At 43.7% G+C, this 20549-nt stretch overlaps 1 protein-coding gene across 4 annotated transcripts in view; it reads right to left on the bottom strand.

Moving 5' to 3' along the window:
- The window catches only part of HTR4 (5-hydroxytryptamine receptor 4), a 225662-nt gene that overhangs the window by 34447 nt on the left and 170666 nt on the right, over positions 1-20549 (bottom strand). Inside the window, exon 8 of one of the 4 annotated variants that reach the window (XM_034779814.1) lies at positions 18032-18107. The exons of the other annotated variants lie outside the window; for them this stretch is intronic. Within the exon in view, the coding sequence (XP_034635705.1) occupies positions 18047-18107 (61 nt within the window). The 3' untranslated portion in view covers positions 18032-18046. The remainder of the gene's footprint in view (positions 1-18031; positions 18108-20549) is intronic. 4 annotated transcript variants of the gene reach the window in all.

Raw genomic sequence — 20549 nt, 5'->3', positions numbered from 1 at the left:
CATGAGTAATCATTCTATCATGCAGATGAATGTGTTGCTTTTAAAGTAAAAGATGAGACAAATCATGGACCCAACTGATCTACATGCTGACCTCAAACATGGTTTAGAAAGAAAAACTTCTTTATATTTTGGGAGCTCTTCATCTCTCCTTCCATCTTCTCTATGGCCAGGCTCTTAACATGTAACTGCTCAATAGACGTGTTTTAATATTTGCTTATCAAATCACAGAGATTTATTGGAACACTGCAAGTACCAACTCCAGCACATGCAGGCGGGACTGAATTTCCTGCTAAAAGCCACAGATCAGATACAACAACATATAACATACAAGACAGTCACTTATTACTAAGTGTGACAGACCCAGACCAGTGGGGTACAGAAGTCTGGTAGAGGGCAAGTATACTGGTCACTGGATAAGTAGTTTTCTGTTCCCTGAGTGACCAGAGCAGGGGCTGCACTAGAGTGATCAGGAACCTGCTAGAACCAGTTAATGCAGGCTAATTAGGACACCTGGAGCCAATTAAGAAGCTGCTAGAATCAATTAAGGCAGGCTAATCAGGGCACCTGGGTTTTAAAAAGGAGCTCACTTCAGTTTGTGGTGTGTGTGTGAGGAGCTGGGAGCAAGAGGCACAAGGAGCTGAGAGTGAGAAGGTGTGCTGCTGGAGGACTGAGGAGCACAAGCATTATCAGACACCAGGAGGAAGGTCCTGTGGTGACAATAAGGAACGTGTTTGGAGGAGGCCATGGGGAAGTAGCCCAGGGAATTGTAGCTGTCATGCAGCTGTTACAGGAGGCACTATAGACAGCTGCAGTCCACAGGACCCTGGGCTGGAACCGGGAGTAGAGGGCGGGCCCGGGTTCCCCCCAAGCCTCCTGTCATAACTATAAAGGGAAGGGTAATAGCTGTCCTGTGTACAGTACTATAAAACCCCTCGTGGCCAGAGACTCCAAAATCCTTTTCCCTGTAAAGGGTTAAGAAGCTCAGGTAACCTGGCTGGCATCTGACCTAAAGGACCAATAAGGGGACAAGATACTTTCAAATCTTGGGGGGGAAGGCTGTTGTTTGTGTTCTTTGTTTGGGAGTGTGTTCGTTCTCGGGACTGAGAGGTACCAGACATCAATCCAGGTTCTGCACATCTTTCTAAACAAGTCTCTCCTATTTCAAACTTGTAAGTAAATAGCCAGGCAAGGCGTGTTAGTTTTCCTTTGTTTTTCTCAACTTGTAAATGTACCTTTTACCAGAATGTTTATCTTTGTTTGCTGTACTTTGAACCTGAGACTAGAGGGGAGTCCTCTGAGCTCTTTAAGTTTGATTACCCTGTAAGGTTAATTTCCATACTGATTTTACAGAGATGATTTTTACCTTTTTCTTTAATTAAAAGCCTTCTTTTTAAGAACCTGATTGATTTTTCCTTGTTTTAAGATCCAAGGGGTTTGGATCTTGATTCACCAGGAGTTGGTGGGAGGAAGGAGGGGGGATGGTTAATTTCTCCCTGTTGTAGATCCCAGGGGGGTTGGAACTGTATTCACCAGGAGTTGGTGGGAGGAAGGAGGGGGAATGGTTAATTTCTCCTTGTTTTAAGATCCAAGGGGTTTGGATTTGTATTCACCAGGGATTTGGTGAAGGTTTTTCAAGGTTTCCCAGGAATGGAATCCATTGAAATGGTGGCAGCCGAACCAGAGCTAAGCTGGTAGTTAAGCTTAGAAGTTTTCATGCAGGCCCCTACATTTGTACCCTAAAGTTCAAAGTGGGGATCCAGCCTTGACACCTCCCAATTGACCTGGACTGTGGGTTCTTCCAGAGGGGAAGGTCTCTGGGCTATTCCCCAACCCACATGGTGAATCTCTGAGGCAAGAAAATCCGCCAATAAGTGCAGGACCCACCAAGATAGAGGAGGAACTTTGTCACATAAGTTAAAGATACAGTACCATCTATTGAGGGAGGAGCTGTCTGCACTGATCATTACAATATCTGTAGTTCATCAAGAATGTGGTTGTATGCTGGGGCAAAACACAGTTCATAGAATAAACTTATTTTATGAGGCTGCTTTTCTAGTGTTACTGAACAGCATGTTCCTGATATATAAGTAATGAATACGGTGTGTCACAGCTGCTTCTCCTAGCCAATAAAAGCATTCCTTAGTTTTGTCTTCTGTAGTTGTAAATCATTTTGCCTAATTAATGACTGTAGGCAATTTCTTGAGCTCAGTTATCTGTTTATTTAATTACAGTAACATACTGTACTATGTCCTCTGTTTGACAGGATGTTCTGCACAATAGTTTCATCCAGCAAATAAAAGGGTTAATTAGTTCTCAGAATAAACAGAGTCTAAATCAGCTACTGTGTTCATATTAGCCAGAAGTGCTTGGACTCATTCATCATTAGCTATAATTATTGTTGTTGTTACTTATCTAGTATAGAAATATACTGCCTAGCACTATGGGGCCCTGATTCCTCTAGGCTCCATTGCAATAATAATAGTAATAATAATAAAAAAATAAAATAAATGCTATACATGGATAATCTTAAATGATATGGATGATCACAAAAGGAGATACAGAGATTGATGATGTCGAGAAAAGTTTGGTGATGATATAAAGCTGCGGGTTGACTTGGCTAAATGTGCATTGGCAACTGTAAAGAGGGGTAGACCGGTACAGTCAGAGGGCATACAAGCTAACAAAGGTTCTATCCAAGATATTTCTCAACGTGGCCCCTACAGATTCCTTAGGATAACAGAACTGTTGGAGTTACAACATGAGAAGTCAAAGAAGAAGTGAGGAAAGAATATTACAGACTAACAAGAACTACTCTAAAGACAAAACTCAACTTGAATTTGATCTGAGCCATTAATACATGGGGGATACCAGTAGTACAGTACATCACTGGAATGATCAAGTGCAATCAAGAGGAGAAGAAAAAAACTTGATATCCAAACAAGAAAGATCCTGATGATGCGTCGTGTCATGGATTTCAATCAAGACATAGATAGGCTGTACATCCAATAATGAGATGAAGGAAAAGTTTTGATTCCTGAGGAGCAAACAATTGACAATGAATAATATAACATCAAAATATATGAGGATTCAGCCAAAGTAAAAGATTATCTGGTTGCAAGAACAAGCAATGGCCAAGTGTGATCCCAGCCCCAGAAAGCATCAAAGAAAGGAGATGCAAACTGACAAAGAAAGACTAGAAAGATTTACACAGAAATCACTGTACGGGCAGTGGTGGAGACCCCGCACACTCACTAGTGACTGAAGATTAACAGATTCATGACTTGTAGAAAGATACCTCAAAAGAAAAGTGGAGAGTCTCATGAGTGTACCAGAGCAGTCTTTAAGGCTTAATTATGTTCAAAACAAAACTGACTGACAGAACTGTCCCCTGAACTGCAGAACTGAAATGAAAAGGAAGAGACCACGGAGCATGTGTTGAGCAGCTGCAGGTGCCTGGCTGGCAGAAATACATGAACAGACATAATTAAGTTGCCAAGTGTCTGCATTGGAGTCTCTGTGGCAAGCATGTATTTAAACAAACCATGCAGTATTACGACCACCAAACTGAAAGCGTTCTAGAGAATGAAAGAGGCTATGATTTTACAGCATCTGGCAATTGTCAAAGACCAAATGGGGCAGGCAGACAGACTAGACATGGTTTGTAGGAAAGAAGTCAAAGAAGACCATGCTGATTAACAGTGCCAGACCAGCACACAGAAACATAAAGAAACAAGAAAAGAAGATGGTGAAGTATGAAGAACTCTGCCATAAAGTGGAACGATTGTGAAAAATGAGAACAAAGATGATCCCGGTGATCACTGGAGCACTTGGAGTGATCCCTAAGGGTCTGAATAAGCATGTTAGGAGTGCAAGACACCACAATGAAGGATCTGCAGGAGTCAGCACTCCGAGGCACTTCTAAGGAAAGTCAAAGGGAAAGAAGTGCATTTGAGCACCTCAGATGCAGGAATTTTGCAGAGAGTTTAACAGAACTCCTGACTACTTAAACCTACAGAGTTGGTTCAAAGTCAGGATTTACTGGGGACTCACGGGGCTAAATTTAAAATGTTTAAAGATCCTGTATGTTGTGAAGGCTAGTTATCAAAAACTCCCTACGATGTAATTTTGAAGGATAATAATAATAATAAATGCATATGGTGTGGGTCAGATAAAACACATGGGCCCTACCCATAAGCTTACAATCTAAGGCTCCGATCCTCAAAATCTTCACTCAGGCAAACTGCCCCATCCCTGCCTTCCTCAGCCACATTATGACAGAGTCTGACTCTTCATTCACTTACACTGATGCAAAAATGGACTAAGCCCCTCAACCTCAACTGTGTTCCATCAGCGTAAAGCTGGTGTAAGATCAGAATCAGCCCCAGTGTGCCACTGTCACTTGCAGGTGATCAGTTCAATATCACTGCAGAAGAGAAGCTCCTCTCCCCGGTGGACTGCCAGTGCTAACACTGCTGGAATGACATGAAATCAGCAAACTTGATAACCTGATCTATAAAAAAAAAATAAAAAAAGACCGATATTTCCCCAGGCAGATGTTCAGACATTTGTCCTGTGTAAAAAGAAATAGTTGCTGGTGATTTTTTCTGTGAGAAGTTGCTATTTGTTTGCATTTTTTAAAAAGCCCGTGCTGATTACTTGCATTAAGACAATCATGAGGTGAGTGACCCGGAAAGAAAAGTGAGTCAGCAAAAATGAACAAACCAACAAAATCCTTGAACAATGACTGGTCTAAGCAAAGGCAGCATCCCATCTGTTAGCCCACAAAATAAAAGGATGCATATACATGACCTACAGCCTCTGTGGAACTGGGTGAGTCTGGTTTTGATATCACTGAACAGCTAGACTGAGCTTCATTGCCAGCAGCCATGGGAATAAACCCAGAGAAGGTGTGAATTAAAAAAACACAAACCAAATGCAAGTATTGTTCCTGTGATACAGCTCCCATGCGATGTTTGCTCCAGTGCTCTTGCTTTTATCTGAGCTAGAATCTCAATGGACAAAAAGCCAGCACAGAGCAATGTTACTGACACACAGGCAGCTTATAGATCAGCAATCTAAAATCCTAGTTAGTACTTAATAACAGATGACACAGAACTGAATCAGGATTTATGTCTCAATGTGTTTGCTAGAAATAAGACATTTTGGTATGCAAAGGCCATTACTTAACACACTTCCATTCTAAAAGGTACTGAAGGTGGTTCACTGCCCCACTCCAAGGGAAGTCAGCGTAGGGATATTCTATATTTACGCTGGTTTTAGGGTGACCAGACAGCAAATGTGAAAAATCGGGACAGGGGGTGGGGGGTAATAGGAGTCTATATAAGAAAAAGACCCAAAAATCAGGGCTGTCCCTATAAAATCGAGACATCTGGTCACCCTAGCTGGTTTAGCCAAGGGAGAATTCTGGGCCAATAAGACAAACCACTTCACTCCTTTTCTACACATCAACTCCCTCCTACAACATTCACGTGTTAGCCCTGCTCTCCTGAACTGTCACCATTTAGAGAGTCAGAGCTGGTGGTTGCCCAGAACTTACAGACCCCCGAACAGAGAAATATGAGATTTCCTTCCTGTTTATTTCCTCTGGTTTGTTGGATCTTTTAGTTTGGTATACAACAGGAATAAAGTTCCTGGCACTGGAAATTCAGCTTTGTGTTGCCAATTATTCTCCTGCACAGAAAGCATTAATCCTTAACCAAATGATGCGGTCTCTACCCTCACAGTAGCCTAACCCACTCACTACTTCACAGATGTAACCCCAAAGGGGATATATCCTACCACAACCTGTCATTATTTTGTTGTCTATCTCGCCATGACTGCAGGTCTCATGCATTCTCACACCATACAACTAGAGCTAGGCAAAATGTTTCAGACAAATATTTTATTCATGGAAAAATGCCGTTTTGAGTCAACCAGAACTAGTTGCAAATTTGTGTTGAATCTGGCAAACAGTTTTGGCAAAAAAAATTGTTTTTAAATTTTTAAATTTCAAAAAAGTCAGTGTTTTGTTTCAACATTTTCAAAATGAAACAATTTCATTTTTCATTTCAAAATGATGTTTCATTTTGAAATTTGCCTAAATTTAATTCTTTGCTCTTTCCCTCCTCCCCCGTCCCAACCACCCTCTCCCCTCCCCCCCCCCCCAAAACCCATTTCATTTAGGATAGATCTTAACTTCTCAGAAGTTTGGTTGGGTTCGAGTACAAGGTTTTGATTTGTACCCATCTCCAGTTACAACCATAATGTCAGGATGTAACTGCATTTTAAATCAGTTTCACACACATACAAAACCATAACAATGCAGTTGTGGCCACATCATCCCAGGATATTAGATAGACATGGTGGGTAAGGTAATAACTTTTACCTTATGGTTTTAGAGAGACAAGGGGTTGGCGAGAGAGACAGAGCTCTTCCTAAATCTAAGATCCACTTTCAAAAGACAAGCCTGGGAGCTTAAATTCAAAACTTTGCTAGACACTAAAAATTAGGGTCTTAATAAAGACACTGGATTTATGGTTTATTACAACAATCTGTAGCCATTAACCCCCCTTTTTTGTCCTATGACGACTAAGGTGTTAATGGGTCACTTCACCTTGAATGGTCCCTTAGAATATGTGCTAACTATTTATGCTAAACCATCTGTTCCATCTTGTATCTCGCTGACATGCTCTAAGGACAGGTCTACACTTAAAATGCTGCAGTGGCGCAGCTACACCAGTACACTGAGCCACTGTAGCGCTTCAGTGAAGACACTACCTTCTCCAGAGCTTCTCCTGTCGACGTGGGTAATCCACCTCCGTGAGAGGCAGTAGCTATGTCAACAGGTGAAGGTCTCCTGTTGACATAGTGCTGTCTACCCCAGGGGTTAGGTCTGTTAACTGCATCGCTCAGGGGTGTGGATCTTTTATACCCCTGAGTGATGTAGTTATAGCAACCTAATTTCCTAGTGTAGACCTGGCCTTAGCACCTTTTCCGGGCCTGAAGAAGAGCTCTGTGCGGCTTGAAAACTTGTCTTTCCCACCAGCAGAAGTTGGTTTGATAAAAGATATTACCTCACCTGCTCCCCCTTGTCTCTCTAAAACCATAAGTAGACAGAGCCAAAGCATCATTAGAGGAAACAAGCTCTGCTGTGGATTGTATGGGAGGTTTCTATTCATTGAGGAAAACTTGGCTTCTGTTTTCACAATGAAATATTTACTCTGCACCAACACATTCATTCTCCTGCCACAGGTTTTAAAAATCTCTGTATGATTCCTTTTTTCATTTATAGAGCTCTGTTATCTTGTTTTTCTGACTTTACTGCACAATGTATCACTGCTATCCATTCACCAATAAAAATGTAAGAAAGCACATTATGGATTGTATTGAAAATCAAACTAGTCTATAGACACAGAAACCTTATTGTTTAAGAAGAGCTCACTCCACACACACACACACACACACACACACAGAGGAATATAGTGTGCCATAAAAATAAATTGCTGTGGTAAAGAAAATGCACACAGTGTGACTGATTTGCCATCAAACATCTTCATGGACTTGCTGCTGCTTCTTGCATTGATCAAAGAGTTTTGGCTTCACAACGAACCTCTAGGAATGCAGGACACTTGCTTTTTGCAGGTTAGAGGACAGATGAGAAGATCCTTGGAGATTCAAGAATGAGTATTGGGGAGGGGGAATCCCTCCAAAGCAGCATGATGTTCACTCACACTTCAGGATTTGGCTTCATTTGGGGAGAAAATCCAGCTGGCCCATAGCCCTTACAAGCATAAATGCTGATTCTCCAGTACATATGGCAGTACCATTCAAAGAGCTATGACAATGATACTGTTTATAGCTCTGAAAATGGCGCTGCCATCTGCACCATGCATGCAGCGGTTCTGCTCACCAGGAAGCGAGGGTTCTGTAGAGGGACAAGTTCTTGGACCTGCTGGTCTATTGTGCTAAAGGGTGGCTATGACACAATGCAACCCCTGGAAACTGGAACGAAACAAAATCACCCTCTATTCTGTGAGAAAAATCACCCTTCCGAGCTCCTGTTCTGGTTGTCTGGAGAAAGGAATGATGGGGTGATGCCAATTGCGCATTCTTTTACAGTTAACACGACAGCTGACCCTGAGGATAGGATTGGCATTGAGATGCTAACACACTGGTGGCCATTCTGGACAGTTGTCATACTGTAAGGGCACTGATCATCATATATACATATCTCCTCTTTTACCCTGCACTCTAACAGGAGAGGAGGGGCATTCCTCTCTTTCCTCCCCCATCTAATATATTGGCACATTCTTGTTTTTCCTCTTCCTTCCATGCAGCTTCAAGGTGCTGTGTGGATGTGTGCTCCACTCTACTTCGTTGACTAGCATGGTTAGTAAATGCTGCACAATATTTGGACATTAATTCACACCCCCACACAAAAGCATTCCTGTGAAACTTCTTACAGTGTGCCACCCACAATAATACCTACTGAGTAAATCATCAGGCACAATTTTTCCAATTAATCCCATTGGGCTGCTTGTGATGAAGTGTGGATAATTGTTATTGTCCTTTTGAGCAGGAAGCCAGGGCTCAGCTGTATTATTTGCAGTTGGTCCTCAGTAGCATTCATTAGATCTGAAGTCTTTCTTGATGACACTGTTTGGAGAGTGGTACATGCATTTGTGTATCTGTTGCCAAAGCAACTTCTGGTCTGGAGCAATTGCTGTGTGATGGGGAGCTATAGCAAATACGAGAGTGCATCCCTCCCGCACTAAAGAGCTCTTGAAAGTGGGGAAAGAGACAACACCAAAGTGGGAGCTTTAATTAATCTAGGGCAGTGGCGTCTACCCTGCAGCCTTCAAGGGTGACTTTGGTAAGGAGGAAGTTTGTATTTGATTATGGTGTGAGTTATAAATATCTTTCCTGCTCCGTGCCCTTTGATTTTTAACCAGAAGTATTTGAAACCTCCGTATCACTGTGGGGAGAAAGTGGGGGCTCTCCTGCCAAGGCATGCAAACCCCAGGAAGAGCAAGACAGGAGCTTGAATGGCTCTGCCCGAGCTTCAGGGAATACCTAGGAAATGATGACTCCTCTCCCCAATGCTGCCACCGAGGGTACCCTAGGAGAGGGGGAAAGGGAGAAGCTGAGAAACAGCCACCAGTTCTAGTCTTTGAGTCTTTTCCCCCAGCCCAGGTTAGACCAGCTGACATAACTTGTGCCAGCTGGCAATGGTCTCCAAGGATTCATATGCTAGCTGGGGATAACTAGAGCACCGTGTACCCCGCCCCCTCCAAACTCCTGACATGTCCCTGTGCTTGGACTGATAGGAGGGAGCGAGGCATAGAGGCTGGCTATGCTGGCTCTGTGCTCATCGGACACTCCCCATGCAAGAGAATCCCCAGCAGACGATTTGTTGGGTAGTTTCTGCTCCTGGTGCACTGCCCAAGTGACAGCAAGGATGCAGAACAGGGCAGAGAAACTACCTGTAGTTCTGACTCTGACCCTTTAGCTTTCTTAAAATACTGTGTTTAACCCTCAGGCTAAAAAAGAATCTGAATTGTGTGATTCTGGTACACGCCGAACATTTGCAAATCCCACTGAAACCAAAAGGAGGGGCTCAGGATCAGGCCTTTAGTTAATTACATCTACATATTCTCCCAGGGTTATATATGTAGGCTACACGGACAAAGACATTCACTACATGGTACATATTCACCTTAAGTTTCATAAGCTGCAATGCGTTCATCAGTAACTCTGATTTTAAAGAGAGATTAAAACAATGGATAAAATTTATTTTAGGAAGCACATTTACCTTTCAGAAATATAAACTCCTTCAGTTTCCACTGACAGAGCAATTTAAGATGCATTAAAGAATGACCCCAAGTTGGAAAAAAAAGGGATCTGCGTGGGTTTGAATATGAATTTCTGACTAAAATTAATTGCATCCTTAGTTTAGAGACTTGGAAACACTTTTTAGTTCCATGGTAAATTCAGGGAATATTCTCAAGCAGGGTACAGTACTTTCTATCATATAGTTGCTTGCTCTGCACTGTATTCACCCTTTCAGACTCCTGGCTCTGTAAGACAGTGATTCTGTTCTCTGTGTGATATTTCAACGAGTGTGCACCTACAGCACTATATAATAAAGTTTACAGCGGGGGCAGACCTGTTATAGCCCCATTGTTCTGCTCTGGCTATGCAGAGTCATAAAGCTGCCTGAACCAGCTAGCTGGAGATTTTCCTGGTGCAGAACGATCCCCAGACAGAGGGAGTCACTCTCCCTTGCAGGTCCTAGTGCAGACAGGTTCTTAGTGCGAAGACGTTTTAGGGACAGCCCAGGGTTGAAGAGCCTCAACCAGCTTACAGCCAGGATCTGATTCTTGACTCACACCTGTTTTACAGTGGTGTAACTGCACTGGCTTTACTGGAGTTAATCCTGGGTTAGACCAGTTTAACTCAAGGGAGACTCCGCCCCATTATGTCTGTTTCAGCTATTTAAAAGGATGCAGTGTATCTGCTTAGAAAAAAGTCTGACCTACCTTAATTTTTTCCTATACTTTTTTTTTAATTTCAACTCATACTCAATGAAAAATTAAATTAGGAAAACTGCCCTTCTTCAGTCGGAGACATGAAAGTTTTATGTGTACATTCCCCCAAGCAGTTAACTAACCAACCCTTTTCTCGGCACACCTCTCCATCAATGAAACAGGTGGCACAGAGAGAGAAGTGAACATTTATCCCTACACACTTACGGTTGCAGATAAACACATGTATTCATATACACCTTGGCCACATCCTCTCCGCTCGCAGACCCATTTAGACCCATGCAGGATTACTTTCACACCCTAGATCCATTCACAAACAACCGCTTGTACCCATGGACTCACAATCATTTACACACAGACATACATACACAGATTTAATTTGGCAAAGTATTTGGGTCTCCCGGTTTCTTTTCCTTTCTGGGATTTTTGCTGCTTTTTTGCTGGTTCTGACTGATCATTTTCTAGCAGAATTATTTGTGTCCAACTGGTGACCCAAAATAGGCTTCACCAATTTGCACCAAAAATCCCATCACGACTGGGCTGAATGTTGCCTTCGTAACTTCCAGCCACAGCCTTCATCCTATCTGCAGTGCATATTTTGGCTTGATGAACTTCTAATTATTTCCCGCCAGGGACCCTAAACCCAAGACACCTGTTTTCTTGGTCACAACAAAATGCAACTGAGCAGGCTCTATAAAACGCCACGCAGCCAAAAAAAAAGGCACATCTCCCTTCCGCTCATCACCTTCCCCACTGCCACCTTTCCAGCCTGTCACAGTTAATCAATTCATCATAACTAGATATCTCAGAACAGTTAATTCCCTTCTGGATGAATCACTTGGTTTGGAGATTGCCATGACAACTTAAACGTTTTTCTGTGTCGGGGCCTAATCAAAGTGATGACTTTGAACTCTCTGACAAATCAGGGCTGGTTTTGACAACAGCAAATTGTGAAATATGCTTCTGCTTTAACTCCGACTCTCACAGTGCCGTTGGCAAGAGAGCATCCCAGCGCAGGAGCCGGCTTAGCCGATGAAGCCATTGGGCCAGATCCTCAGCTAGTGTAAACAGATGCAGCTCTACAGAAGTCAAAGGGTTTATGCTGATTTTGCACCAGCTGAGGATCTGGCCCATATAAGTTCCATGCTCTTCTCTGTAGCTTTCCTCCCAGCCACCTTCCCTCTTGCAAGTCCTGATTCTCCCTGCCCTGTCTGTAACCATTTATACTTCAACTAAGAGGATGTAAAAATGCTGCCAACCCCAATGGTAGAGTTTTGGACCTACTTAGCATAGGAGTAAATGACTTCCCATGGCAGTGGAAATTCAGGCCCTCTATCTACAGCTACCAGGACAAATGACAGCAAGACAGCTGGGTTACCAATTGGCCAGCAGGGCTGTTACTCAAGTTGGAGAGAAGGAAGGAAACTGGGTATGCCTTTCTCTAGAATCCCGATCACGGTGGAATGATCCCCTAGAGCGATCTGTTACCTTGAGTCCAGTGTCACTTGGCAGTGGAGGGAAGCAGATGAAGAAATACTCTGCTAAAACCCAGGCTGAAGATGAGGCGTAATGCACAATTCTCGGGAGCGGAGGAAGTCCAACAGAAGTGTAACACTCACGCACCAATGGCTAGCAGGAATGAGACTCATCCTGAAAGACTCGGAGCTGGATTGTGCTCTTGTATGAGTGTAACTCCACTGACCTCAGCGCAGCTCCTCCTGATTAACACCAGAGTGAGGGAGCAGAGAATAAGACCCTAGATTTCTTGTACTGCTGATGGCAACAGTAGATGTTTACAGTATTTCTGTAAAGATGATGAACCCTGTTCTGGATGCACTGAGCTGTGCTAGTGGTACAAAGCAACTCTAAAACTGGCTGAACTGGCCTTTTGAGAATTTCCCACACATTGGGAAACCCTTGGGTGACACAGAGATGCTGTTGGAGCTCCTATGTCACCATTTTCCTGACCTTTACTGGTACACCAATGTAGCTGGGGAATCCCTATCCCCTGGTAATATCTGCCTGCCCTAACAGCCTCTTGTGGGTTGTGGCCAGTCAACATAAATTAGAGATGCCCACAGGCTGCTCTAACCTGTGCTGGCCATCTTTTGGGCCACAGGATCCAGGGCCTCCAAATCGGACTTAAAGCTACTGCCTTTTACTACCCCTAGTTTTACCACATTAGAGAATCTGGTCCAAGATTTTTTCTGTATAACTCAGGGGCCCTTTTAGATTTCCTTCAGCAGACTCCAGCCTTCTGTGGGTGAAAAGGACGTCAAACAGCTTGAAGGTCAAGAGTTCTCTCTGTTCACAGAAGACATTTTTCAAAGAGAAATAGTAAAAACTATCAGAAATTAGATTAAATAAGAATTAAAACTAAACAAATAAAAAAAAATCCGACTGGAAACAACCCAAAATGGAGTTGAGCTTTCTTTTCTTTTCTTTTTTTTCTGGTTGAGAAAATAATTAACCCCAGGCGGGAAGTTACAGGGGACTTAAGTGTTGCAATGCTTTAGACACCTTGAAAATCACTGGTAGCCACAAACCCTGGGCTGGCCGCCAAGCTCCCCATACAATGAATGGGAAGACTGAGAAAAGGATCCACAAAAATGATTGTGCTAGGTGGCTCCCCGCCAAAGCTAGCCATAGGGAGATGCCAATGACTGAGTGTGTCCTAAACCCTGCCCCTCTTATAGTCCAGGTTGCAGGGAGGCCCCAATCCCTGCTTGCAACCCACAGCTAGGAACCCCTATCAGATGCCTGGAATCAGATGCCTTGGTTGTTCTTGCAGAGAGAGAGTTTGAGCTAGGGGTCTCCCACATCCTGGATGAGCATGCTAACCTCTGGCCTAACAGTTATAGGGAAGGCCTAACAATACACAAACCAGGTAGGGGGAAGGAGGCACTACCCTTCATTATAATCTTGGCCCAGTGGTTAGGGTACTTACTGGGGGTGTAGGAGACCCAGGTTCAATTCTCCCCTCTGCCTACTATGGAGAAGGGTTCCCCACCTCTCAGGTGAGCTCCACTCTCTGGAGCATAGTGATCCAATCACTATTTAATATGAAGTGGAATGGTTTCAACACATGAGATTGAGGGAGAGCCACATCATAAAGTCCCATAGGCCAGTGGTTAGAGCACTCACCCAAGAGTGGAATTGAACTGGGATTTCCAATATCCTGGGAGAATGCACAAACCCCTGAGCTAAAGGTTACTAGGAAGTCCCCTTTCCTCCGGGATGTCTTGTGTGGAGTTAGGAATACTCACAGCACACCTACTAGATTAGGTCCCACAGGCAAGACAGGTGTTCCCCCATCTAGCTTCACCTGGTCTGAGGCTCACATGGGGGCTTAGGTGTGAGACAGGCACCTGGATGCCTGCCTGAGGCAGCAGTGTGCATGCCCAGCGACCCTAGGGAACTTTTACAGCAAAAACTTAGGAGTCAAATGAGTTTAGAGGTAGGTGGGAAGTTGGTGGATTGCAGTTGTGCCTAAATCAGGGGCATAAGTCCCTGGACCCTGGGGTTTGTACATATGAAAAATGGATCACCACCTCATACACACATACTGGAGGTGCAAGGTCATGGGATTCTATAAGGAGGTTACACACAAATGACTCACAAGTTCTTGGGAGTTTGTTGTCTCTGACTGTCCCTGCTGGAACCAATTATTTCATTGCGAGATGAGACTGCAGCAGGCATATATGGAGACTGTAGAACAGAGGCTTCTAAATATCTTTGGCAAAAATCCCACTATCTGCTACTTTCATGCTCCCTTCAGTCAAGCCGCTTGTGAGAATCCCAGGGCCTGACAATATACAAAGAGTCATGTGCGGATTATGTTATTCTCGGTGAGGAACTTAGGCTGTACAGCCATTTAGTAGGAAATGAATGGAAATGACAGTGGAGGAGATACCAGGGTGAGGGAGCGAGACCCAAAAACTCACATTAGGGTTCTCACCAGCAACTTGTACAAGAAGGCAGTGGCCTTAATGATTAGGAGAAGGGCTCTCGCACAGGGTCTGGCAAGGAGAAGGTTAAAACCCTCATTCCAAACAGCCAGCCATCCTTGCCCTGTGCTAACATGGATGGGTGGAGTAGCAGGTGCTCTATACAGAAATGTTAATTTGCCTCATTAGCCGCAGGCACCTGATTGCTGAAGGAAGGAAATAAAAGAGCAGGGAAGAGGTGCTAATAGCAGAGCTGGGAGTGGGGGAAAGGGAGGGAATGTGGTACAAGAAAGCTGTGGTTAGCACAATGCTAATATCAGTTTTTTTTTCCAAAGCTCAGTTATACAGGATGCACCTACTTTGTGATGTAAAGACATTACAGTAGCTAGTTCTAGCAGTGATAGTAAGAGTAGCTATGTTAGCTGAAACCAGCTTGGCTTTAGCTTGTATATTATTTGGGCTGTGGAAACCCTGTGGTTCTCTTCAGACTATAGCTGATAGAGGCCTTTTCTTCTACAGGGGATCTTCATTTTCTGTTTGTGTGTGTCTGTCATTCTTCATTACCTAAAAAAAGACAGGCCATATTTCTCCCTGACCTGGTTCCTGAACTCCAGAGCAAGACTGCAAATTCCCTTATATCATCTATGTGAGGTTCAGCCCAAATCAGCCATAGTGGGAAAGTTGAATGCAGCTGGATTCATTAATAACAATCTCTTCAGCTTTGTCTGGGTGCATGTATCTCCTGGCTGATCTGGCTAAAAGCTGCTTGTTTGTGACCATTGAGGGCACGTCTACACTGCAACTGGGACCGAGTCTCCCGAGTCTCTATCAGGCAGATAGACTTGTGTTAGTGGGGCTTATGCCAGAATGCTAAAAATAGCTGTGTGGATGCTGGGACACTGGCAGAACCACCCTGGCTCTGAGCTCAGCTGACTAGGAATTCTTAAGCACAGGGAGTGTTGCTAATTTCCATGTCAGAGCAAAGAGGAGCTGAGCTAATAATTAACAATAATAAAAATAATAATTTGACACATTTTTCCTCTCTCCATCTATGGAAAAGGCTGGCAGAGAAAGCTGGTGCAGAGGCAGGAATTAAGGTGTTTTTCAGGGACCATCTGATGTTAAAGCCTGTTTGGAAGGAACCTTTCAGAGTGAGGCCTAAGAAGCCCGGGTGCAGTTCTGGCAGCCTACCAACTAACTAGGGGAATGTTCCGTGATCTCTAATAGTTGTGAAGCACTATGTAAAATTCCTGACCGTTAATCTCAGTTGCGCTCAGAAGAGAATCCTGCTTAGGAGAGAGTCTGGTCACACACACATGCCCAGGATTCTCTTCTTGGCCCTTAAAAATCAGGGTCAGGCATGGTGCAGTGGTGATGGGGTCAGAGATGCTGAAAGATACTGAGATTTTTCTGGCAGCAGGTACTTTATAAATTCCACAAAATGAATCCTGCTGGTTAGAGATGGAAATGACTGGTGTAGCCTCCTCATTCTCTCTCCATCCTGGTTGGCCCTAACAGGTTTATTCCCTGCTCCAATGCTTTATACAGTCCACTCCCAAATATCCACTGTTATGGGGTTTTCTCTACTGCCCTTGGGGAGACTAGTACACACCCTAATGAACCTCATTGAGAAATTTTCCCTGACATTCAGCTTAACTTTTCCTTTATTTCTACTTACAGCCCTTTAGAGGAAAAAAAAATTCCTTTGCCAAATTGATCATTGCACCCTTCAATTCCCGCAGCAGAACTATTCTGAAGTAGGTCAGAAAAACCTGACACGTAGCAATGGAGCAGCTTGCAGCATGGTCACTGCCCTGTGACTTGCATGTGGTGCTGTCTACCCAGGGGCCTAGCGAGGTGAAATTACAGATGGCAGACACAGATACTGTATCACCCAAGTCACACTGCTGTATTCAATATAGATACTGGCTTGGATTTTCTTTAAACTTAAACTATGTCAAAGATTCAGTAGACATGCAGGGATCATAAGGAAATCCAGCTAGAGCATGTATTCCATTTGCTGATATTAACATCCAGCAGCAATACCCACCATCAGAATAAAAAAAGTATTGAAGAAAGAGGGATTAATCCCCTGCCTGCCAGAGTCCTTTTCTATTCACTGAGCATTTGGATTCTTCTTAATCAATGAGCCACTGGGTCCCTTGCTGTTACTGCATTATGTGGACTGTTGCTGCTGGCACATCAAAGTCATGCAGGATATCATTATTTTCCACTAGCTTATCCCATCTGTAGTAACTCTCAAGGCCAAGCAAAACCAGGCTATTGCTCCCTGTGGCGGAAATTGTCTAGTGGCTTTGAGGTGGCAGCTTGCACTAGGACAATGCTCCTGCCTTTCCTAGTGTTGACATTGTGTGTGGTGTTCTTCTGGGTGATAGGAGGCACAATTCTCTCCAAAGTTACTTACTGTCGTCAGCACCTAGTCAGAACCTTGGTGGAATTCACTGGGTAAGTTTCCTGAGTGTTATATCTGGCAGAGCAAGGGGCTTAGAAAGATTTTATATCTAAACCAGAGGTTCCCAAACTGTGGTCCATGGACAACCAGTGGTCTGTAAGCTCCATTCAGGTGGTCCGCGGATAGATCCCTCTAATGTGCATGCCTGGGCAGCCGCACACAACAGAATGAAGGGCCACCCACCTAATTAGTGGAGCCGAGCAGGGGTGGCTCCACTAATTAGGTGTCTGTACCCTGGAGAAGACGCACATGTAAGGTGAGGTGGTGGCCTTGTAGATAGTAGGGGGTTAGTGGGAGGGGGCAGTAGGGTGAGAAGAGGGGGTGGGGGGCATTTGGGATGTGCAGGGCTGCGGCACCAGAGAAAGAGGTGATTTCCCCAGTTCCAGGGCTGCGGCTGCCCCTCTCCTTCCCAGGCCCAGCTCGGGGACTGCTGCGGTGAGGGAGAAAGGGCACATTCATCGCATTAGAAAGTGAGACTATTGATATTAAAATATGAGTTGTGTGCTTTTATTTGTAGAAGAAAAAAAGTTTGTTTGTTTTTTTATATAGCGCTTTTATCCAAAGTGCTTTACAGCTTGTAGCTAACGGTACAAACAACATTTGGAAAGATCATTAAGTCGTCCGCTGAGACCCTCAGCAATTTTCAAGTGGTCCGTGGAAAAAAAAAGTTTGAGAACCACTGGTCTAAACACAGATTGGTATGCACAGTGCTGTACAACTCTGGCATGCAATTAATATCAGTCTGTCAGCTAAAGCTTTGTCATCTTTGTTATTCTTTTGTACAGCACGTAGTGCAATGGGGCTGTGAACTACCATAATATAAATAATAATCCTCAAAGTCAGAAGAGTACCATAAAAAGAATGCATCCTACCCTTTGTATTGCCAAAAATAAGAGTATTTGCATACAGGAAATGACACACAACATTCTGATGTAACTTCCTGACATGATTTATTTAAAGTTTCCCCATCAACCCCATCCCTGATGAGCCACACAACAAGGGAAGTGTATTAAAAGGAATAATAAACGCACACACACAATGCTACAGTAATAAAAGAAAAGACTTACAGAGCATGTTCAGGGTTAAACAGGAACTGGTCTATTGCAGAACAGCAGGAGGAACTTGGAGATAGAAGAACAGCCACTTTTAGTGCAGACGGGAGAAAAAACAGACACAGTGAAGGGGTAAAGAGAGAAAGGAAAGAAAACACAGAGATGGTTAATAGGAAAAAGACCTCCAGCTAACCTGTCATTAAACACCAAGAAATGATGTTAAAATAACCTCAAGCTCCAAATACACCCCCGCCCTCAAGGGAAGGGAAAATCTCAGCTAATACTGATGGCGATTGGGTCAGAGGAATTAGGCATGCATATGCGGTTCCGTGGTAAATAAACCCTTTGAAATGCTCAGGAGAGGAGGTGTTCCGTCTTGCTCCCCAGGTGCTCTTTGTCTTCTCACTCATGCTTTTTTTAGCAAAATAACCCCACATTTTCCTTTTCCAAAAGTTCTCAGGTTTGCTCCAGGAAGGTCTGGTTGGATATTGTGATGTTTATATGTCCCATCCCGCACACTAGTCACATGACCAGAATCATCTGACTGAAGGGGATGGCACATATCCTCCATGATTATATCTCTTGGTTGAGTCTATGAAAGTGACCTGTCTCTGTTAAGGGAGCAGATAAATTCCACATCTACACTGCAAGGCTACATGTCAACCTTCCCTCATTCCCACCCATCATAAAGAGCTAACATGTCAGCCTCTGAGAAACCGGATTTATGGTGGAAAAGTGGACGCATCGTTATCTACAGAACCTCTAGCTGGCAATCCTAGGATGCTCAGACAACTCAGTTATATTGGACATGGGCATGTCTGCCTATCTTTCTAGACATACACATCTGACTAATTATTTAGTCCCTGTTTTATCAGAACTCTTCAGGCTGCAGTGCATAGCTGGGTCAGCTGTGATTTCATTTCTAGTAAAGCTCTTACAGTGGCTGCCAGCCAAGATCCACCACAAAGTTCTAATTCTTGTTTGCTGCATACAACATGCTGCTGGCCATCTCTCCACTACACCCAAGTCTAATGGGAAATAAATATGACCACAGGTCCCAGCAAGTGGTTTCTTAATGCTCAATGCCCCATCTTCCCCATCCCAGGCTGGCAAGGGCTGGGCTCTATGCAGAGCTCAGAGCTCAGCCACAGGGATGAAGGGAGCGGTCCCTCCAGCTGGTCACTGATAGACTGCAAGGAGAGAGTCTAGTCTTCCTTAGATGAAAACCTAGTAGTACTCTGATGCATACTCTCAAGTGGGGAGGTGGAGATGAGGGCTCAACAGAGCTTTGTAAATCCAAATGGGCAGAATTTCTTTCTTTCTTTCTTTTTTTTTTTTTTTTTTTTTTTTTGCTGGAAAGTTTGGGAATTGGGGCCAGATCCTTGGGTCATGGATTCATAGATTCCAAGGCCAGAAGGAACTTTTGTGATCATCTAGTTTGACCTCTTGTACAACACAGGCCATAAGACTCCACTGGCTTAATTCCTACTTGAACTCAAGCATCTTTTACAAAAACATCCAATCTTGATTCAAAAAATGTCCAGTGATGAAGAATCCATTCAAACCTTAACAAATTGTTCCTATGGTTTATTACCCTCCCTGTTAAATTGGATCTTTATTTCTAATCTGAACTTGTCAAGCTTCAACTTCCTGGCATTGTATCTAGTTATACCTTTTTCTGCTAGGTTGAAGAACACTGTAATATCAAATTTCTGTTCCCAATTTAGGTTCTTATAGACTGTGATCAAGTCACCCCTTAACCTGCTCTCTGTTAAGCTAAACCTACTGAGCTACTTCAGTTTTTCACTATCATTTAATCATTCTCATGGCTCTTCTTGGAATCTTTTCCAATTTATTAACATCCTTCTTGAATTCTGAGCACCAAAACTGGACACCAAATTCCAATGGTGGTCACACCAGTGTCAAATACAGACGTAATATAACCTCCCAACTCCTACTCATTATTCCCTTTTTAATTAATCAAAGGATCACATTTGCCTGTTTGGCTAGGGTGTTGCAATGGGAACTCATGTTAAGCAGATAATCTTCCATGACCCCCAACTCCTTTTCCATCACCGCTTCCCATGATAGAATCCTCCCTCCTGAGATATGGCCTGCATTCTCTGTTCTTAGTCTCTCCATCACTGAGACTGTCCCTTTGGCAAATGCTGTTAGTTTTCCCCAGACTGGAAGACATCCCTCCCCACCCTTCTGCGTTCCTCATGGATGGAACCTCTGTAGCCCCAACTCCCACCATTTTCCACCAGCTGCATCTCACCCATCCTTGAGTCCCTAGGATGCATCCACCTCTGTTCAGATGTGGAGGACTAGAACCTACTTATTCCACTCACAGATTGCCTTGGAGAGCTGGCTATAGGTGCCGTTAGTGGCCTTCTTCACGTAGGCCCTCCCCACTTTGTCCATGTAGCATTCTCTGTTTAAATGGTATATTGAATTTGAGCCTGTTCCATTGATTTTATTGGGTGTAGGAACTGGCCATTTATATTCCAAACCTTGGCCCCTTAGCTACCGT

Source organism: Trachemys scripta, chromosome 8 (genome assembly GCF_013100865.1).
Source record: "Trachemys scripta elegans isolate TJP31775 chromosome 8, CAS_Tse_1.0, whole genome shotgun sequence".
Classification (NCBI taxonomy): Eukaryota; Metazoa; Chordata; order Testudines; family Emydidae; genus Trachemys; species Trachemys scripta.
Note: the sequence above shows the minus strand (reverse complement) of the source record. Positions and strands in the feature narration are given on the sequence as shown.